The 22,702-nt window shown below is 33.1% G+C and overlaps 2 protein-coding genes across 3 annotated transcripts in view; both read right to left on the reverse strand.

Annotated features, from left to right (window-relative positions):
* Positions 1-16,296, reverse strand: part of LOC129235278 (uncharacterized) — a 55,090-nt gene extending 38,794 nt beyond the window's left edge. Inside the window, exon 1 of the mRNA XM_054868998.1 lies at positions 16,128-16,296. Coding sequence (XP_054724973.1) covers positions 16,128-16,223 — 96 coding nt within the window. The 5' untranslated portion in view covers positions 16,224-16,296. The remainder of the gene's footprint in view (positions 1-16,127) is intronic.
* A 2,312-nt stretch (positions 16,297-18,608) lies between these two features.
* The window catches only part of LOC129217157 (SCY1-like protein 2), a 39,216-nt gene continuing 35,122 nt past the window's right edge, over positions 18,609-22,702 (reverse strand). For both annotated transcript variants that reach the window (XM_054851418.1, XM_054851419.1), the window contains exons 16-17: positions 21,959-22,084; positions 18,609-20,045 (exon numbers count right to left, since the gene is read on the reverse strand). In XM_054851418.1, the coding sequence (XP_054707393.1) occupies positions 19,503-20,045; positions 21,959-22,084 (669 nt within the window). In that variant the 3' untranslated portion in view covers positions 18,609-19,502. The remainder of the gene's footprint in view (positions 20,046-21,958; positions 22,085-22,702) is intronic.

The following is a 22,702-nucleotide window of genomic DNA, read 5'->3' on the forward strand; positions in this document are numbered from 1 at the left end:
TTCTTTATGCTTCTGCCGATGACATCACAAATGATGAAATGCCATTCAGTGTTGCCATTCACAGAACAAAATATTTAATTCGCATCTTTACTCACGTATATTGGCAACGATAGAGTTGATAGCAAACGTAGAGCGCAATTTTAATTCGCTTCTTGATTATCATAACGTGGAAACGTGATAGAAAGATGCGCCAAAGAACATCATTTGTGACGTCATCAAGACCATGCCTTGTTTGAAAAATCAGACATTAAAAAAAAAAATAATTAAAAAATAACCGTTGGGAAAATGAAAATATTTTCTGGGTCCATGGTTTTTTTTTTTTTTTTTTTTGAGCAATCACGATTGCTTATTGCTTTTATTCGACTGTTTTGATGTGCTATCATTTTATTTTCCCCCAGCACCCTCTGCAGCATCACCGTCGACCGGCCGCCTCACGATGCTGCTCCTCGAGCGAAAACCGTCTCCAGGTTGCGTTCATGTCCTACACTTACACGCATGCATACACGCACGTACACACACACACACACACACACAAAGCACATACACATACATACACCTACACACATACACATACTCAAACACATACATACACACACGCGTACATACAGACACATACACATACATACAGACAACTACACATACACCTACACACAACTACCCACACACTCATGCCTGCGCATAGACACAAACACATATGTCTACACACACATACACATACCCCTACACACAAACACACATATCCCCCACACACACATAAACACACACGCCTACATACACACACACTCGTGATTGCGAAGGGGTCAAAATTCAAATTATTTATTTATTATTATTATTTTTTCTTGCTTATTCTATCAATATCAGTGACAAAAAGTGCTACTTTTGACTGAAGGAAACAACCCCATTGTATCCTCATCTATTCGCAACTCCAACAAACTATAGGGGAGACTACAGCCACCGTCTAATGGCGGATTAAAAAGGTAAAACAAATGCATGTCGTAGCGTAGAAAATGATAATAAGCCTAGTAATTTTTGTTTGTATGCATGATTTTTTTTTTTTTTTTTTTGCTTTGTACTTTTTAAATTGATTTTTAAAGTCTTGTGAATATTCTGGCCCACGTAGAAAGAAATGAAAATTCAAGAAGCATTACTGAAAGTCAAAAATTAATGCAAATTACGTAGTTCGTAGTTCTAAGCAGCCATTTCCACGACGTTGAATTCGGTATTTATCAATCTTAATATATAAAAATCAATGTCCTGAGATAACATATATATATATATATATATATATATATATATATATATATATATATATATATATATATATATATATATATATATATATATATATATCAACGCACAGCCGAAACCGCTAAAGCTTCAGACTTGAAATTTGGCAGGCATGTCCGCATGATTACGAAAGTAACCACTACGAAAGGATTTTTCGAAATCTCAATTAGTTCGGGAGAAATTAATTAAAACCTCTTAATTTCTGCGAAATTAAAACCTGTCATTGAATTCGAATCCCTTATTTTCGAAGGCTTTCCTCCATTCAAATTATTATTCAGTACTTCATCTCAACTTTTGGTCGATAGAGAACTATAAATTTGATATTGTTTTTGTTTCTCACGTGGTTCTTCGAGGCTTTTCTCAAGTCAAATCATAGTGTTTCTGTCTTTTGCTTTTATTTTTTCAAAACTAGAAACGAAGTTTTTAAGAACATCATCACAGGCGGACTATCCTTTTGAATTTAGAAGAGTGCAGTTTCCTGTTAAAGTTTGCTTTGCAATAACCATCAATAAGTCACAAGGACAGATATTAAAAGTAGCAGGGACCGATTTAAGAGAAGACTTTTTTTTCACACGGCCAATGTTATGTAGCTTGCTCCAAAGTCAGTTCATCAAGCAGCTTAATAATTTTAGCACCAGAAAAAAAAACTAAAAATGTTGTATACAAAGAAGTTCTTGCTTAAACATAGGTATATCAATAAAATGTGGATGGCCTGTGTTTGCAAAGATAATCAATACTTTAAAAGGATCGTTAGTAACAGTTAAAGATCGGTTAAGGACAAAGGCATATATGTAAGGAGTCCAGGGGCCCCAGGATCCTCCCCAAATTAGAAAAAGTTATAGGTAATAAGTAATTATTATAGGGGATTTTCGAAACTAGGTGCACCAAGCACTGTTAACCCCTGCTAATTCCATTACCCGAGCAATGCCGGGTACGGGAATGCTAGTTCTTGATAAAACTAAATAATAATTGTGGTCTGACAAGAATAACAATTAATGCTAGATAATTTAATTATATGACATTACGAATTATTATCAAAAGAAGATGATACTTCTTTGCCTTGCTAGACTAGCGCTAATTGTTTTGCATTTGTAGCTGAGTTATTTTTCTCAAATTACCGAATCGGTAAATTTAAAATTTTTCTGTTTCGTACGTTTCTAATTTCTGGGTTATGATTTAATTATGTCATGCTATGCAAATCATCAACAAAACTCTCACGGATATATGGTGGTAGTTTTCTTTTCAATTGATCTACCATTATTTATTTTTACTTATCAAATTCTGTAATCTTTCTATCATTTTATTCCACTCATGATAAAAAATAAAAATGGTTTAACTGACATACGAAATCTCACCAAGGGTTCTTTGCTCGCACAATACTAAAACTATAACACTAAACAAATTTTTGGTGCAACTCTTCAGCTGAGAATGAAAGCAATAAAGTGAAGTTGGCACACTATTTTGGCGATGAAAATTCTCGGCTTTTGTTTTTGCTTCAAATTTCTTTCTCAGGTAAACATTTTTCATTTCGTTCTACGATAATATATTCAAGAACATATTTTGCATACTGTCCATTCCAACTAAATGCTGCAGTAAAATAAGGTTAGTTAAATTAATTATTTTTAAACCGAGCGGAGATGAAAGTCCGAATTCTTCTGCTAGTGTTATTAAATCCTTCTTTAGAGCTTAAGATAAGAAAAAAAAAAAAAACCACATTCTTACAAATTCACACAAAACAATATAAAATTTTACTTGGTATAACGTTATCTTCTTTCAAAGATTCTTTTCTTCTATTTTCGCGAAGTTTGTTAATCCAGAATTTTCTTGTGTTTACGATTTCGCCATTTACGACAATCAACTCACTTTTAGAGGAAAATTATGAAAACTAACATTATTTTGAGAAGCCCGAGAATACCATTACGGGAGGAAATAATTTCTGTTGCTGAAAGTAATCTATGACACATCGAATGCGTCAATAAATACTCATAACAAGCTGCCTATGTCTATGTTTATCAACAGACACACGTGGAACGTAATGTTTTACCTTTTTCTTTAATTTTGTAAATCCCCGCAAGGTAGCGTATTCGAGCGCTGGAGTTGCGAATATACATAAATGGCTCCTTCTGTATGTATGTCCGGGTTAGACTTCAAAACTACTAGACGGATTTTAACCATTTTTTACCATACATAGCTACATTATCAGGAAGCAACTTAGGCTATTATAATTTATTCCTAAAAAACTTAGTTTAAAAACGTTATGATGGAAAATAGTAAATTTCATGTACTTTCCCCATTAAATGATTAAATATAAAACCCATTGTTACAAAAATTCGTTGCCAAACAACAGCAATATAAAAAGTAATCATATTGAAAATTTTGAATCAATGCTTCTCTAGAGCAAGCATGACATTTACTGTTTTCTTAGGAATTGTATCCTCATCCAGGGCCGCGCCAAGCATGATCGGCGCCGCTGTGAAAATGTCTCGTGAGTGCCTCTATGCTCTGGCGTTCAGAGAAAATACACACACACACACAATGCAAGGTTTCCAAGAGAGAAAATCAGATTTTAAAAGTCAATTTCGATCGCCCCTCTCTTACATCTGCCCTTCCTCGAAATAACTTCAAGATGTGAAGTAAAAACGTATACTGTGTTCCAAAATTAAAAATTTACAGACTGCTTTTCTTTTGATAAATTAAATGCCAAACGTAATTTTTTTCCATATTACATTTGTCCACAAAACCTCATCCTAGGTGTTAACTATATTTTGCTCGAATCTTAATGCATAAAGACGCTCAAAAGACATATGCACGACGGCGCTGATCAGACTTGGCGCAGGCCTGGTTTCAACACCCCTCCATATTTCACTATATATATTTCAATTTTTTGTAACGAAATTGTGGATTGAAAGAAATTTTATTTGGTCCCTTCGACTTCGCAATAAACGAGCGTGACTACAGTGGTAGTCAAAATTATAAGGACAAAAGAAAAATCCCCAAATCTTGACTGCATTTGGTCGGAAAGTTATGCAAATTTTATGGCATGAAAGCACAATGGTAAAATACTTTTTTATTACTTTTATTAGAAATGCATAGGAATTTCGTGTTCATAGAATGAAGTTTGAATTTAAACATCCCTAATATATGGCAGGGGTGCCCACCTAAGGGGTCATGGCGCAGACTGCGCCATTAAAATTTTTAGAGGGTGGTGTTTTGAGGGGTATTTTTCTCTTTTTTAGGAGGGCTCTTGCTTTTTTTTTGGGGGGGGGGGTCTTTACAAAATTTGGGGGGAGGGGGCGCGCCCTTGCTTTTAGGGGCCCTGTATATGGACAATTAGATTTGAGTGTTCTGAAAAGCAAAATTTGCTTGTGTTTTGTTTTGCACACTGCACTATATAACGATATAAATACTTAGTAAACGATTGAGGATGTTATATTCTATTTTTAGTCATACCGTTAAGTAGTAAAATTAAAGAATTTGAAGAAAGGAAAATGGTTCCTTGAAAAACTTTACATTTTACTGTACGTCAAATAGCAACAAATCTAAATATATGGAGATCGGTCATTTACAACTTTCTCAAAAATCCCGGCAAATAAGTACCGCAGAGCCGAACAGGTAGGAAATATTCTGTTTCTGTACGTGTGAAACACATGATTATAAGATGAGCTTGCTCCAAAAACCAAACATTAACAGATTTTAGATGCGAGTTCAAGTTACGATACAGTTCTCGAACTGTTCAATATGTTTCACAAAAAGAGAAAAAGTTTCATGATGTGAAACTTATGTCACAACTGACTTTTAAAAAAGTTCTTAAGAGACCACAGGAGTTGAGCATGACAAAAATGAGTTGGTATGGGTAAAAAGTGGGATAATGTAACTTTTTCTGATGAGAAGAAGTTTAATTAGGACGGACCAGATAGTTTTTGCTACTTCTGGTACGATCTCTGTGAAGGAAAAAACAATCTCAAAACGTATGTTTGGAGGCGGCTAAGTAAGAGTATGGAGGAAGTTTCGCAACGGATGGATACTATGCCAATATTTTTTGTGGAGGGCAGAATTACTTCTCAGAGTAATGTTCATGCACTGAGCAGTATTTGTTTTAACCAAAAACACCGTTAATTTAGTTAATTACTAGTTTAAACAATTTGTTCCATCAAGATAATGCCTAGTGACACGTTTCTTAAACCTTAAAATCATTGTTTAATGCTTTTTTCGTGAAATTACTGTACTGATCGGACAAAAGTCTCGATCTAAGTTTAATAGAAGCTTCATGGGGCATTCCGGTCCCCGAAGTATGAAAAAAATGTTATTCAATATCGATACAAGCAAGAACTTATTTTCTTCATCGAAAAAGCTAGGGTAAAAATTTCCAAGAACGTTCTTGAACTTCAATGACATTCAAGACTGATAAAAGTGATTGAAAAAAGGAAGTAATTATTGATAACTAGGGATTTTACGGGCAAAATGCTCGCTGTCCTTATAATTTTGTTCAGTTTTAACAATAACATTTTTTTATTAATCATGGAAAAACATTTATATTTTGTATTTTCAAATGTCCTGCATTACACAATGATTTCTAGTTCGAAAAGGCATATTTTATTTAAATTTAACTGAATTATTTCAGATATTTTTTTTTCTCTACAATTTCCTTGATGTCCTTATAATTCTGACCACCACTAACTCTTACTTCACCCTAAGTAGGTTCAACTTTCTGCTTAGCTGGGAGGAATATGATGTGGTCTTGTACAGTTTGATGAATGTGAAAGCGCCATTAGTGGGGATATTTAAAAAACGAAAGAAAAAATTAATTCCGCACTTTCGTTATGACAACCTCCAAGGGCAAATTTTAATGCAAATTAAAGGATAAAATTTATATTTCTTATGTGTAATTTTTCTAAACAGAGTTAAAGTATATAGAAATGAAGTATGGATTAAGTTGTTATAATTATAATCACTTTAAATTTCGTACATTTTAAAATGCTTTACGTAAAAAATCAAGATAAATGTTCTAACTTTTTAGGGGGATTTTTCGTCTCTTTAAGAAGACAGAAAAAGTAAATAACCTTCTAAATTGCTTACTTAGGCTCTTAAATGAGTAGTTATATTTACTCCATCAAAAATCACAAAAAAGGGAGGGGATTTGCTATTTTGGGTAATTTATAACGTGGTCGAACTATGAACACTTATTTTTGCTGTAATTTTTGTCTACACGTGTTTTGATGGAGCAGTTATGACCACTAATCTAATGCTTTGGTTGCTTTCCTTTAACCAAATTTTAAATTTTGTTATGATTGTTTTCCTGCAACCTTAAATTGTTCTTGTTGTTATCCTGTAACTTCCCTTTAAATTGCCATGATGTTTTCCTGTGACCTCCCTTTTGATTGACTATTACATAAGATTCCAGCTTTAAATCTTTCTGTTTGTAGCAAACAGTCATTTTTCTTTTGTATTTGCTAATTCTAGATCACTTTGTATAGGTGTGTCTTAACTTTCAGTTTCATTGGTGATCAGAAGATGATGAAAAATCCAAGGATCTCTTGATTCGCTTTTTAATTTAGGGCGTCTGCTGACTCTCTTCTTTCTTCTTCTCTTATTTATTTATTATTTATTTATTTATTTATTATTATTATTATTGTTATTATTATTATTATTATTATTATTATTATTATTATTATTATTATTATTATTATTATTATTATTATTATTATTATTTGAGTCTTGCTTGCTTTCCTTATTTGTTCACCTTTAGATTTTTCCAGTTTGATTTCTTTTTTTTTTCTTTATAAATAAGGATAGACGGGTAAATATTATATATATTTTTTAAATTTCAAAACATCTCACCTCAAATAAATTTCAAAACGAAAAAACCTCTAAAATAAAGAATAAAAACTTTTTTTTTTTAATCTAAAGACAGTTCTATAAGTTTCGTTAGCCCTAAAAAGTATGAAATAAAATAAGTATCAGATTTCTTAATTGCAACACTCAAAAACTGCAACTAATCTGTATACTTCAGATTTAAGTTAATTTTAAAGCAGCTAATATAATTTAAAATTAAAAAATTGAGAGCATAAATAAGCGGTACATACAACTTTGTACGAATAGCTTTTACTCGCCTATATTTCTTCTCTCACATTTTTAATTCAAATTTTATTAGCTTCTTTATTATTAACTTAAATATAAAGATCTTAAGCTTAACTGCAACTTTTCAGAGTCGCAACCAACTCTGATAAATACTTATTTTATTTCTTTCTTCAACATTTTTATTCAACAAGTTTTTCTTCTCAAAACAACTTCCCATGCTCTCTTCATCAATAAATAAAGAGGCGAATAATTACTTTAAAAATACCCGTGAGATATAGGTCATCGTAAGGCTTGACTAAAGAATGTATAGCGTAGGAATCTGATTATAGTTGCACATTGAAAACAAGCTCTTCTACGGAATAAAAACACAGCATTAAAACATGATGAAGTAGAAGTTTTTAGTGCTGCATTGTTCATAAAAAATGAATTAAGTTCGGAAAAAGAATCAAGTCTTTCTTGCAGTAAAGGTCTGCCTCAGACTACACATTTCCCAATCTTTCTTCAAAGAACCTTTTTACTTCCGAAGAATTGATATTTCCTTTCAAAAACTGTTAAAAATTATTTTCTGTGTTTTTGTATAGAGCCAAAACATACATAAGATAGATATAAGATAGATAAATACAGTGAGGTAAAATAGTAGTTGAGTTTCCATATTCGCTTTGAATGGAATTGAATTTCAGTGGAAACTTAAAATGGTTTACAATTATAAAGTTGTCAAATAAGACGAAATGAGAGTATATAATTACAGAAGATTTGAAATGTTTTTTGTTGCAATTATTTTTCGGAAAATATAAACTAAAAACATATTCAATGTTTAACAAAGCTAGCTTTGTTTGCAAATTAAAAAAGGATCTTTTTAAATTTTTTATGAATAAGACATATTTAAAAAATAATTTAATGTAAATATTAAAAAAAAAACAAGGTGTAAAAAATAGTTTCATGTAATTCGTGAATCTTAAATTATATTTAATGCAATGTTACGGAAGTTTGAAGAAATTAAAATGATATTTGAAATATCAATAAATTTGTATAATGTCAGAAGTACAAACTAGCAAAAATCTAATTTTTGCCAGGACAGCTGCAAAAACGGGGAAAAAAAAAAAAAAAAAAAAAAAAAAAAACCCGGCGAAAATGGCCAAATACGAGGAAAATTGGCAGGATTTTAAAAATGTTCAGAACAACATAGGGTATCACATAATTCAATTTCGACTAAAAGTAAAATATTAGTTAGGTTTTTCATTAATATTAAAAACACATTCGAACAAAACTCGAAAAAGATTGAAAATAGATAATGTTTAAAAATTTGCTTTTCGTAATACAATCATAAATAATAATAATAATAATAATAATAATAATAAATAAAAAAAAACACTCTGACGTTGAGAATTTATTTGAACATGAGTGAGATGGAACTATTTTTATGTGTAGTTCTTTCATATTTTATTTATATTACTTATAATAATATAGTTTTTGTTTTTAAATTTCTATTACTCTGATAGCATGGTCAAACTGAAACTGGTAGATATTACTTCTCTACAGTGGAGCAAACAAGGAGTAGGTCTAAGAGGTGCGGACCCCTCCCATCGCCCTTGAGTGTTTTTCATTAAGGGGGTCCTTAACACAAAAATCGTCAAATTTTGCAATTTTTTAAAAATCATTTAAAACACTTCTCCGTTTTTTTTTTTTTTTTTTTTTTTTCTGCTTAAAAGGACGTTTGAATCTTGTTTCTATCTTAATTAGAACGAAAGATATAAATATTTTTTGTTGCATGCATTTAACTAATATTAAATTTAACTTTAAAACTTTAAACGCGTTTTTCTCCATGATGGAATTTTTCCCGACTTTTTGCATTTAAACTCTTATAGGTCAAGAACTGATAAAGTAACGAAATTTGGAGCATATCTTTTTCAAACAGTTTACTTTGATCTTTATTGAGCAATTTAAAAAAAATTTACAGCAAAACAATATATATATATATATATAATTTTTTCAAAAAAAAAAAAAAAAAAAACCAACGAATTTTCGAAATTTTTCTTCAAATACTTTATGTTTTTATTGAATTAATACTTTTTAAATCGCAGAATAAAAATTAAAACTTAGATGTTTGTGCACATTTTTTTGAAAAAAATTGGAAAATTGATCAAGAATATTTTGAGTTTTAGCAGTTTAAAGCAACCCCATTTTTTTCAAAAAATAATTAAATATCAATAAATTTTTTTAAAAAATATTTATACGATGATTTTGTTTATTAAATAGATGGCGAATCAATGCAAATAATTTCAAAGCTCTAACAGCTTAATATTTTTTTTTTTTCAAAATGTGTCCCGGACCCCCTTAACTATAGTATATTACTGTTACAAATGATTCATAGAATTTAAAATTGAAAACATTAAAGTTATACATTGTTAGGTTCCGATCCCGTAAATAAAGCACATCTACTTTTGCCACTTTTGCAAATATTGACAAAAATGAATTTTTTCCTGGACAGCTTTTAGCGGTATTTTCCACGTTTGAACTAGTGGTGCGACATCGATGGCAAAACATCGATGTTTCAAAACGTCGATGTTAGAAATTAAAACATCGATAGTATTGATATATCGACCAAAAAACATTGATGTTTCCAAACATCGATGTTTTAAAACATCGATCTTTTTATTAATATATAACATGCATTTCTGAGTATACTACACTAATTTAAGCAATACAAAAGAATACGTACCCGACGAATATATTGAAAATACTGAATCTCAAACCACGAATATAATTTAATAAGAATAAATTCGCAACATCTTGGTATTATAGTAGGACAAAAACTGATAATGTAAGACAAGCGCTGATTAATACAAACTAGTTATAGTAATAGGGAAATATTTTCAAACTAACTGAAACTAAAAGTAAATTTACATCAAAAAAGAATCAAAGAAAAAATGTATCATAGCACTTACCGTCAGTTGAATGATGCGAAAAAGTTGTGTTAATTATTTTAAAAATATAAAATTAATTCTAACCAGGCGCGGCTCTTGGGGTTGGCCACCTATGCCACGGCCTAGGGCGGCAGAGTTTAGGGGCGGCCAATTTCATAATGGCAAAATGTAAAAGGCAAAAAAATAAGGGGGAAAATGAAAAACTCAAATTAGTTCCTTTTTTTTCTGTAGCTCAAAATCAGCAGTACGTGAGAGTATGCTCGATGATTTAAGATAAAAAATACATATAGGCCAGGGGCGGCTCCTGTTAACATCGCCTGGGGCGGCAAATCGATTAGAGCCGGCCGTGATTCTAACAATTATTTTTAAGAGCAAGAAATACTGTTCAGCTCTGACAAGTTGAGCAATGGCCTTGAACAAGTCCATTTCTTTCAAGGGAGAGCAATCGGTATGAAGAGACATTGTTAGGCGTGGTGGGGCAACCATTGCAAACCTTTTATTGGCGAGAAAATCCTGTACCGCTTGCTAATAGTTAGGTATAGTAATATTGTTCGCCAAATGGGCAATACACTGCCAACTAAATCCAAATTTATAAGCCGTTTTTTTTCTCACCCCTATTTCAAGTAATGGAATCGATGAATCGGTCAGCAGCGGAGCTCAACTTGCCAGAGGTGGACAGTATGTGCTGTACTGTTAGTTAATAATTAAACACAAATTGTCAGTAATAGAGGGACGACTTGTTGGGGGAAGCCGATAAGTAACCCCGAATATTGGTGCTGACAGTTTGGAGAAGAAGTTTACTTTGTCCCCTCGAAGCGCATTTCCCTTTTTGCAGACTATCCCACTAGTCAGAGAAACATCTCTTTCCGATGGAACAAAAGTTGCTATCACTATCAAATACTTTGAAAGCAACTTTTACCAGCTTTGAATTTTTAAAGCTATAATTTTCACCGTAGTAACATGTAGGATTTTCCTTTAGTTTAGGAACTGGAGCCTTGAAATAGACCGCAAGTTTTGGCACCAGAACCAGTGTCAGGTTCTTCCAATAGCTTTGACATCTACCTCACTCTAGTTCATCTTCTACTATCTCGTAGTGATCTTCCCAAAAACCACCACACAGAAAAAATAATCTTATAAAGTGGGTGCAAAAAATGATTTTTTTTTTTTTGGCAACTCCATAAGTAAACTTAATTACCTAGCGAGAAAATTGGAGCAAATTTTATGATAATTTTCAATTAAAATGCAAAAACATCAACATCGAAACCAAAACATCAATGGTCCAAAAACATCGAAAGTAAAACATCGATGTTTCCAAAACATCGACATCGATGTCGCACCCCTAGTTTGAACTACCACCATAAACGCGCCAACCCTACAGCAATGTAATTAGTGTAAAAGACAAAACCAGTAGTATTTTTCTTGTTATTTTAGTTAACTTCAGTCGAGTCCCGACTTACGCGAGGGATGCGTTCCAAGACCCATCGCGTAAGTTGAAATTTCGCGTTGTGGAAAAGAGCATTTGTAAAAACTTTTATAAACATACCCATACGATTAAAGACACTTGTAAACACCACCTCAAACAGTTAAAAACCATTTCTTAGCTATACCTTACTGTTTCTTAAATAAAAAATTTAATTTTTATTTATTGTATTTTTTTTTAACTTTCTTTTTAACATAAAAAACTGCTATGAGGCAAAAAATCAATGATCAATGGGAAAGGAAGACGTAAATAAACCACTACGGTACGTACATTATGTAGTAAGAAAAACAAATGCAATAGAGTTGTTGAAACTTTCTCTTTTTCCTTCTATCTTCACAAACTTGAAATGAAGCAGCGCTCTTAGGTGTCATTATATTTCATAAACTTTCCTATATAGAATGAAAAAATTAATTGGAAAATGAGGAGTAGTTATTTGTATAAGCGATGTTTAGACTAGTACGGTGTGGGAATTTCCGCTCTCAGTGATGCCAAAGGGATGAAGGTCCATTCACGAAAAAACCGCGATTCCCTTCGGAAAATTTTCGTGTTGCGGGTGAAGAATTCGCGTTAGGAATAAAATTCTTTACTAGGGAAAAACTCGCGTTATAGCCATTTCGCGTAAGTCGGATCGCGTTGTAGCGGGAGTCGACTGTATTCGTATTTATTTTGGCCAGGGGCGTGCACCGAAATTTAGGGGCCGTCACCGCCACAGATTAATTTTACGGGCCCCCTCCACGATATTTACCCCCACGTCACAACGTATATTTCATCCCTCATTTTGAAAATCTTGGACCCCCTTTAGGTTTGGGTCCGGGTTAGCAGGTGTCCCTTCTCCCCCCGCCTGTGCACGCTCCTGGTTTTGTCTTCTGTGAATAGAAACGGTAGGCGATTTCTTCTAGCAGCATTATCTAATTGAAACAACAAGGTTACACAAAAATAATTTCAGTCAAATCAGTAGAATTCTATTTTCAGTTTAAATTTGTTAGTGTTTTGCAAAAATTGTGTATTTTAACAAACTTATGTATAAGGGAGGAAGGAGTGGAGGAGAAAATTTTCTTTTTTAAATCTTAAAAGAAGAGGCACGGTACGGTTCTTAGTTTCAAAGTTATGCGTTAAGGAGATAGTGACATCCCTAAATAAAATTAATTCTACGTATAAAAGTTGTAAATATATTTTGGTTAAAAAAATTTTTTTTAAATTGAGCTCGCTTGCTTGGTGTTTGAGCGTGAGGCATGCAAAAATACGACGCAAGCTCTACTTGCAATTACATCACATCATCGTAAACAAGCACGACTGCATTGGGTCGGAGATGGGGCAAGGCAACCCATATCATGCAGACGAATGACTCCCAGTCCCAGGTGTTATTTAATTACTATCTGCACGATCTTCTAAAATGCCCCTTTGAGAGTCAGCTCTGCAAACGTCAAGATTCAAGAAGGAAGTTTATTCTAGGCTTGCCAGACGTTTCGGTTTGACCGGGACAGTCCCGGTTTTCAGACGAAATTCTGATGTCCCGGCCGGTTTACTGAACTTCACGTCCCGGTAAAAGACAAATTGGATTACAGATAACCAATAAAGTCTAAAAGTAGTTAACTAAAGGGTTATTTGAAATAATAACTTTGTCATTTCTGTACCCTCAGTACCAGACTGACGTCAGTCTAAAAATTGCGATTTTCTGTTTATTACTGCGTTGTATGTTGAATGTCAGTCCACATCGAGCCATTCAAAAATAATTCTAAAAAAATTAAATTGAATTTTTGGCATGTTGAATTCAAATTATGTTTTTCGCAATCACGAGCGTGTGTGTGTGTGTAGGCGTTCGTGTGTGTGTGTGTAGGCGTTCGTGTGTCTGTGTAGGCGTTCGTGTGTGTGTGTGTGTAGGCGTTCGTGTGTGTGTGTGTGTAGGCGTTCGTGTGTGTGTGTGTGTAGGCGTGCGTGTGTGTGTGTGTGTGTGTGTGTGTAGGCGTTCGTGCGTGTGGGACAGGGACGCCACCGCCCAGCAAAAGTGGATTTCGGGGGACAGTGCTCAGGACCAGCCGCGCCGCCGCCGGTGGACGGTGGTGCTGCAGGCCTGGTCCAAGCTGAAAAAGGAACCACAACGCCAAAGACAGTCAAATGAAAGCAATAAGCAATCGTGATTGCTCAAAAAAGAAGAAAATTTTTTGTAATTATTTATCAGTAATAAAAGAGCTCGCATTCTATCCTTTGCATGCCCAGACAAATGTTTTTCCTACATTCTGTAAAGTAGCAATTATGTGACTTAAGTCTGGCTCTGAGGTACAGATTTGTAACATTGACTTGTAAAATTAATATTGAATTAGCTTGTGAGATTAAAAAACTTTCTAAAAAAAAAAAGTCCTAGCCAATGCAAAAAACACGTAAAATTGTTAAAGTTTTTATTCCTCATTCAAAATTTCTCTTCTTGCTAAAGTAACTTAAAAATATTAACCTGTAGGAAATAAAATGTATATCTGTGTGTATGTGTGCTTGCGTCATGTATTATCCCCGGTTTCGGCTCATAATTAGATACCATTTATTCATGCCATTCAGAATGCACTAACCACTAAAACACATCACCAGAGGCGTTTACTTTTGAACGCTCGCTACTTTGGCCGGGGCCGGGGGGACTATTCAGGTGTACTGGTTGAACATTTCAGAAATCTGGCAAGCCTATTCATGGCTAAAATGACCATTTATTTCTTTCTGTAAAACGAGACAGCTAATTTATGGATAATAATGTTAGAATTTTGTTGAAAATACGAATGATTTTTATAGTTTATATTCATCAGTGACAGATCGAAGAGAGTGAGCAAGAGCAAGCCGGGGCCCTTGCCCGGGCGACACCTTATGGGGGCGACAAATTCACCCTATTTCTGTGTTTTCTTTCTTTGAATTCGACATAAAAATTTGAAGGAAGATGGGTAAAGGTGGCAGATTAAAGAATTGCCCCATTTCGGAAACATAGAAGATTCGGCAATGGTGTTCACAAAGGAATGGCGGGGGGGGGGGAAGAATTATCGCTTTAATATATATATATACGTAGTCTTATATTTTTCTGAGGGAAAAACGCTTAGGTGTATTTGGTGTTAATATAAGTCTTAAATTCTTAGCAGGATGTCTCCTAATATTCGTCGAATGGGGGATAGATCATGGGATTTCAGGTCCCTTTATCTTGTCTCATTTTTAAAATTACAGTTAAGTCAATTTAAAGTTGAGAAACTTTTAAACTGTATCTTCACGGTCACAAGTTAAGCTTGCGCCATCTAGTGAACTGCTTCAGAAAAGTTTTATTCGTTATTAAATGTTTAACTATTTGGGATAATTTAGTATTTAAATTTGAAATTTAAATAATTTCGAATTATGATGCATCTCATTTAGCACAAAATTCAAGTTCTCTGATTGGGAGAATGCAATGAAACAGGGGAGCGCTCTCATTGGTTGACTGCAAAGCCGGTTGGCCTCTTTTCAGGGAATTGTTATTAACTTTATAATTTTGATATTTTTGGATTAAAAATCGATAATTAATGAGTTATTTATTACTAATGGTAATTATAGAGAAAGGTCGACCCACCATATCAGCATTTAGTATGGCAGTGTTGCTGTGATATTAGAACTTGGAGTGATATTCATTTTTCCAAGTTCTTGTATTATTGTTTTTATAGTGGTAGTTAGAGTTTGTAGAAGAGGATTTTCTGGAATGTTTGGGACTTTATTAGTATTTTCAGTTTGAGGAATTTCTAAAGTCCTGGGAATAGTGTTTTCATTTTTATTTTTTAGATTTTTCTTAAATCTAATTTTTTTAGTAATTGCCAGTCTAGCTGGACAATTTGAATAATTTTACCTTGATTGAAAAACTACTTTCAGAACTGTTATTCACAATTACAATTTATTTACGAGAAAAAAATACCCTTTTTTATACTATAGAGCCTGAATAAATACAAAACATAGAGCAAAAACAACTATGCAAAAGCTATATTCAATCTATTCACAGCTGTCAAAAATTTTTGCTTTTTTTTTTGAGCTATCACTAATTGCTTTTTGTTTTCACTTGACGTTGAACGACGCGACGTCCGCCTCCTTTGATTTTTGGACCGAGCGCATCTGCGGCACCACCGGTTGAATTTAAATTCAAGGCTCCAAAACCTCAAATTTTCTTTTCTTAAAAAAAAGCCTTATATATTTTAACTATCGTGGTTTCGTTACAAATGAATGCCCCCACACAGGTATAAATAAATGAATTGATAAAATTAAAAAAATTGATACGTATTTTATAACAAAAAAAATTGTGAGCGCTATATAATTTATCAGTCACGCGCAAGCGCAAAAGTTTCAAAACTGAAACAAAAACCACTACATACCCCTTCGGCAACCCTTAACTGGCCGGCGGGAGTTTTGAAATAATCCAAATTGAAATTTAGCTTCGGTTTCGGGGTGGCATTATTCGCTGTATCCATTGCTACCGATCTCACAACCACGTTTACTTGGAAGACGCTTTGCTGCGTCTGTGAAGAAATGCGCAAAACGACAACGAACTTCAGAACGCTCTTCACACACAAGTATACAAAAACAAACGAAGCGAAAATTACAACCGAGAAGGAAAGAATTTTCGGCGGAGGAAGAACACGCGAGCTCGTCACGTGACCCCGTTTCGTCATAACCCGGAAATCGAAATTCGACTTCGGACTTCGACCTTCATTGAGCTAACTTTTCGTGGGCCCACTGAACCTGCCGAAAAAGAAGACTTCGCCGCAAGCGATATTCTCCATCCAGCCATAACTTAGCTGATGAAGCTGACCTAGAAAATACTTTTTCGTTCCTAATAAAACTTCTGTGTTTCAAGGTTAATCCTTGCTGGTAACAATTACATTCGGTTTCTTGGGCTTGTTTTCCTTTCAGACTAGAAAGAATGAATCAATTTACCTCTGAATTCTGAGCGGATGTTTGTTAGGAGAATATTAACTCATTCCCCTTAAATTTCTCATGCATTATGAATGAAGAGAATGAATTCAAAGGTTTTGATGTCTGTTTTGGTTCTGTGCGGCTGTTATGAAACTTAAGATTTAAACATTTTACAAACAAATCTTTCAAGTGTAAACAGCAGGGCCGTAGCCTGGCGGGGGGGGGGGGGTGATATTCGTGGGCAATGCTCTATCTTTTGCAAACTTTAAACTTTCATTCAAAAAAGAAAAATTCTGGGGGTTATCCTCTTTAATTGCGTTTTAGGAACTTCAATTTCTAAAATTTCTCAAGGAGAGTATACAGAACTTCATCCCTCCCATTAGGAGTCATTAAAAGCACAACTGCATTTTTAGGGCTTCTAATTTCGATGTGCCTTACACCCTCTCCTTGTCACACGTCATGCTATTACACAAACATATTTTTTCAAAAAATCTTTTTATGTTAAATTAAATCTGTGATGTTAAATTTTTCGTTACCCTCTCCCTCCTTTTCAGGATTTGGTGAACTCCCTTCCTCCTTCAAAGTGTGGCATCATTTGTGGACAGCACCTAATTAAATGAAACGAGCATTGCTTCTATATGATGGAACATTAATGTAGATAGTATATGACACAAAAATGTTAGGTGACTTCGCTACCTACTAAAGTTCAGTGACTGAAAACATTTAACCAGAAACTGAGTTTTTCCATGAACTTTTTTCGTGCTAAATAATCTGTCTTAAATTGCACAGCATACTGTCCGGACCACTGTATCATTTCATGTTAAGCACAAATTTCACTGAATTTTTAAAAATCCTCTTTTTTGCAGCTTTTTATTTTCTGTCTGGCAGCTTGGCAGCAGGGTTCCAAGATTCATAGATATGTGCTGATTTTATAGTGCTTCTCGAAAGTCAACAAAAGTTTAAAACCCAAAGAAAAAGATAAGCCTAGAAAAGTTATTCAAGTAAATAAATATTCCATAGTTTGAAAATGATGTTATATAATTTAAATGTAATTCTTCTAAATTTATTTAAGAATGCACTCAGAAAACTGTTCTAAATTGAATTTAAAATAAAAAAAATTCAAGAAAAAAAAAAAAAAAAAAGCTTAATGTGCTATATTTATTAAATTTTTCTTTCCAATACCAAACAATCATAAAAATATAGACTCTTACTCTGACAAAAAAGGCATCTCTTTCTGAAATCATACATTATTTCTTTAAAACTATGATCACAGAAATATTCTAATACAGAGTTGTCCATCCCCGAACAAAAAATGTCTCCCCACCCCCAATACTCCTGAAAACACCTTCTTAAAAATTTCAATGCTGCAGTTTGCACCATGACCCCCCCTTCCCCAGTTGGGAAACCCTGCCTCATAGATTAAATACTCAACATGTCCAATTTTTTACTATCATTAATTTTTATTTTTGAAGTTTAGCTTTAATGGTTGAGACTATAAATAGTTCTCATTAAAAGAGCAGCACTTTCTATAACTTTTTGCATGGAATGAAACACATTAAAAACTTATTGCAACCAGTAACTGAGGAGTAGCAGAGAAAGGTAAGAAAAATTAACGATCTCTAGAGGATGTGGGTGAGCATGTATCCATCAATACAGTTCTAACACATATAAAAGCTTTTAATTTCGATGCAATTCTCACCAGTATATTTGGATGAATTCATCAGACAGACAGGTGTCTAAAAAGAGATTAGATTTGTCATATGTATTAAATGCAAAGAATAAAAGGAGGAGGCAACACAATTACTAACAGAAAATGTGTTCGCTACAGAATATAAAATTGAAAAACTGAAATTTAAAAAAGTATCTTTTTCATTCCGCACAGTACTATCTATGAAAATAAATTAATAACAACAATAGCAAAACAAAAACAAAGATGTAATTTTATAAAATTAATTTGACTGTTTATTATCACAGAAATGTAGACAAAAACATTAGCTTTTTATTGCAACATTGTAATATTTTTAAAAATATTATACAAAAATAAGCATCACAGTAAATATTTATAATATACATACAGATAAGCTGCTTATGAAACACAATACATATCAGTAACTAATAAATTACACCGGCAACGAATATTACACAAATACAAGTCATTATTTTAATGACAAATGTTTTTTGCAGATGTTCTCAGATGCTATAAGAGGAAAATTAAAAGCAGAACTAGTTACAATAAATGGAATGCTAAGAGCATCCTCTGAATTAACAAAACAAAGTTTGTAACAAAGGTTTTTTTGTCAAAACTTAAAAGAACCAAGGCTTTCACAGCCAGTGTCATCAATAAAAGCCATCTTTTTGAGGTCATAAGCTTTTGTGAGCTTATAGTCATCCAAGATTTTGCTGGTTAGATCTGGTTTTAAATCCAGCAAAAGCGTGACCCATGGCTAATAGCCTGGTCAAACATTTCACTAATTTTCAAAGCAATATCCTTAAGAGAGAACCTAGATATGTACAGTCTGACCATGGATTATATGGAATTAGCAAACGTCCAGTTAAGACGTGTCTATCTGAATGAAGGGAAAAAGTAAAAACTTGATGCGCATGTTCCGATCATTTGAAATACGACTGTGCTTAATTTAGAGAATGACATACATATGCAAAAGCCAGCATCCCTGAAAACTAATAGATGCGTCCACTTCCGCCTATAAACCAGAAGTTTGGCTTTCCATCTAATTGGTGGTCAGACTGTAAAGAGTACTATGAATTCAACAAACAAACATAAACTTTTCAACTGAGAAACAAGGAATGATTATGAATACCAACAGAGGAATAATTCACCCAAGGAGGTCATCAAGTTCACTTTTAGCTGCATTGGGTGCAGGAGTGTAATTGGTAGGTGATGGAATCTTAGGAGTCACAGATATTTGGGTCATAGGCCTTATATTACTAGATGCACTCATTTGTGACAATGTCATTGAAGACCTGCTACCCATGCTAGGAAGAAGACTATCCAAAGAACGTAAATCCATACTAGGTGGAGATGTAGGAACTTGTTGGAATGGTAATCTCTGGAACTGTGTAGGAGGACTTGAAATCATTGAAGGATAATTAACTCCTAGGGAAAGGGGTTGTTGCAAGGATGCATTTACATTAGAAGGCCAATTGGTTGGGAAATAATTTGATGATGAGTTCGGTGATAATGAAGGAAGAGAATCCATAGTCTTAGCTGCACTAAGTCCTTTCAAATTTGAATTAATTAATGAAGATGTTGCATCATGTGATGGTAGCAAAGTATCTCCTTTACCAGAATGCCATTTTTGCTGTTGTTCTTGATTCCACGCAAGAGTTTTCTTTTCTTCAATAGTCATTGAGGAAGGCTTTGGGGAAAGAAAACATATATGGTTGAAGGTGGTTACTTTAAAGTTATTATGCATACATGTTTTCAGTCATCAAAGTTATTAAGTTGAAACATTCCAGTCTCCAAAACTATTAACTCAAAAAATATTTTGTTAAGATGACTTATAAAATACTTTGTCTAGAGAGAATTAAAGGAGTTATAATAAAATTTAAACTATACAACAAAGAATCACATAAATAACCACACTATTTTCATTGCTATGTTTATATTTGATAAGGTAAAACTAAGAGACTGAAAAAAAAAGAATCTTTGATGAGTCAGTAAGTTAACCCTGTTTAAGTTTATTATGATGATCAGTAAAAGTGACATTACACTTGTCTCTTAGTCATTTTTAAAACAATTAATTGGAATATGATAAATGTTTTTGATGAAAATTTTTAATTTGAAGAAACCAAGATGGTTAGAAAGCAATATAAGTTGTCATCAACGAAATATGTTCAAGTTAATTTCCTGACATTATGCATGTGAAAATTGAATGTTTGTTTCATAAAAGTCTAATTTATTCACCAAAAAATGTTTCCAGCGAATAAAAGAAATAAATTCCCCAAAACAGGCATTGTTACAGTGTTTTAGAGTCTCAAAAAAATAACATTGCATTCCTTTAAATTTCATGAATTTAAAGATCATTTTCATTGAGACTCCATATCGTAAAACCTCTTTGAACGGCCACCATTCTTTACAGCCAATTTTTTTGCGGGACGGATTTTTTAGCCTGTAGACTTATTGTTAAACACACCCTTACCAACAGTCACCCAACCCTTCTGAATGGCCGCCCAGAGGGTGCGCCCACCCCATTTTTCAAGAAAACATTCACTTCCTGTTCCTAAATCTACAGCCTTTTAGTTCAAGGCCAAGTCTTACTGGATGTTAACAAATTAAAATAATTTTGGAGGAAAAATGTCATTTATGCTTATTTTATTATTTGGTCTCTGTGTGTATGATGTGGGTTGCAAACAACACTGTTGAAGAACATTTTTATGAATCTTGAACAACATATTGAAGTTCTGCGCAATATGAGCACATAAAATTGGGGGGAGAATTAATAGAGTACAGTTTCAAATTATTTCTAGCACAAAACAGCAATGTAGTGCCTAGATAATTACGGAGCCGACTGAGAAAAACATATCCTGGTTAGCAAGTACTCAAAATTAAGTGTTTTAGAATCAAATCTGATATTAATGTGAGATTGATTTAAATTAACTAATTAGCTCGCTGTGTGCATTATTAACATTTTTAGAACATATAAAACTTTGTGCCTTTCAGGCACTAATTCAGCCTTTGACGACGACGAGTTTTGTAATCGTCAGCAAGCTAAACTTTCAACTGAAATGATTTTGAGAATAATACTTGTAGATAAAAGCATCGGAAATTCAGATGCAATGACAAGTAAATGAATTAGAGATTTACATTTTGAACTGAAAAGCAAATTTGAAAGCAATTGTTATAGAAGAGTAAAAACTTAAGTTATAAATTCTATCCTTTTTTTTTGAAGAATGTAAACAATAAGTGAATAAAATACTATTTCCTTTTTATAAAAGTTTAAAACTTCATTTTATATGTTAGACTTGCTAATATTATGTATTATAGAAATTATGTTGCCATGACACTTAATATGTCCATGATAGTTGGCCTGGTGTTTTTTGCTTCCCCTGTAAAATTTACTTTTGTGACTAACTGTCTTCCCCCTGTCAGCCCCTTAATTGATTTTTGAGACATCATAAAACAATTTAAACACAGAACTGATGTTCTAAACACTATACACAGCTGTAGAATATGAGTTATGAATGGAACAACCTTAATTTTTTTAGACTATGATAAAAATATTTTAAAAATATTCACAAAAAATAATTTACTCATGAAATTAAAATATACCTTTTGATATGATTTTTGATTTTGCAAGGAATTGTTCAAAATATTCACTGAATTGTTGGCAGTCTTTCCACTTTTGTCAGAATTTCCAAACGACAATAAGCCTAAATTCTTAAACATATCATCCACCTATTTTTAAAGAAATTAAGCTTTTATTATTATGAGCAACAGGTAATACAACACATTTATAAATACAAAACAAACAGTTTTTAGCAATGAGAACTGAAATAATATGAAAAATATTCCTTAAAAACTACATTACTCACATTAATCAACGTTGACAATGAATAAAGCTTAGGCTTCTGAGTATTTTTCACTTGAGTTTATTTTCTTTACTTTTTTTTTGAATTCCCCCCCCCCCCCCCCCAAAAAAGGAGGACAAATATTAGTGTCGTTTTAAAGCAGTATTTAAATAATATTTCAAAAATTGTAATACGTTATTAGTTTTTGTTTATTATTTGTGAAAGTAATAAAATTTATCAAATTTTTGCTATGCTCATCTAGTCTGAGGTAAAGAAATTAATTTTGCTTCACAGCAATGCAACTTGTTAGGAATTATTTAGCCGTGCTACAAAATGATCCATGCTCAAATTCACTGTTTTAACAAAACAAAATTGGGAGAATTTAGAAAGTGAATGCAAACCAGAAAAGTGCAATTTTGGTTTTAAAAAAAAATCAATTTTTACATAAAAGAAAAAAGATATTTAAGGTGCAAGACAATTTAATGTAACCCTTCCCCCACCCTCA

Source organism: Uloborus diversus, chromosome 2 (assembly GCF_026930045.1).
Source record: "Uloborus diversus isolate 005 chromosome 2, Udiv.v.3.1, whole genome shotgun sequence".
Lineage (NCBI taxonomy): Eukaryota > Metazoa > Arthropoda > Arachnida > Araneae > Uloboridae > Uloborus > Uloborus diversus.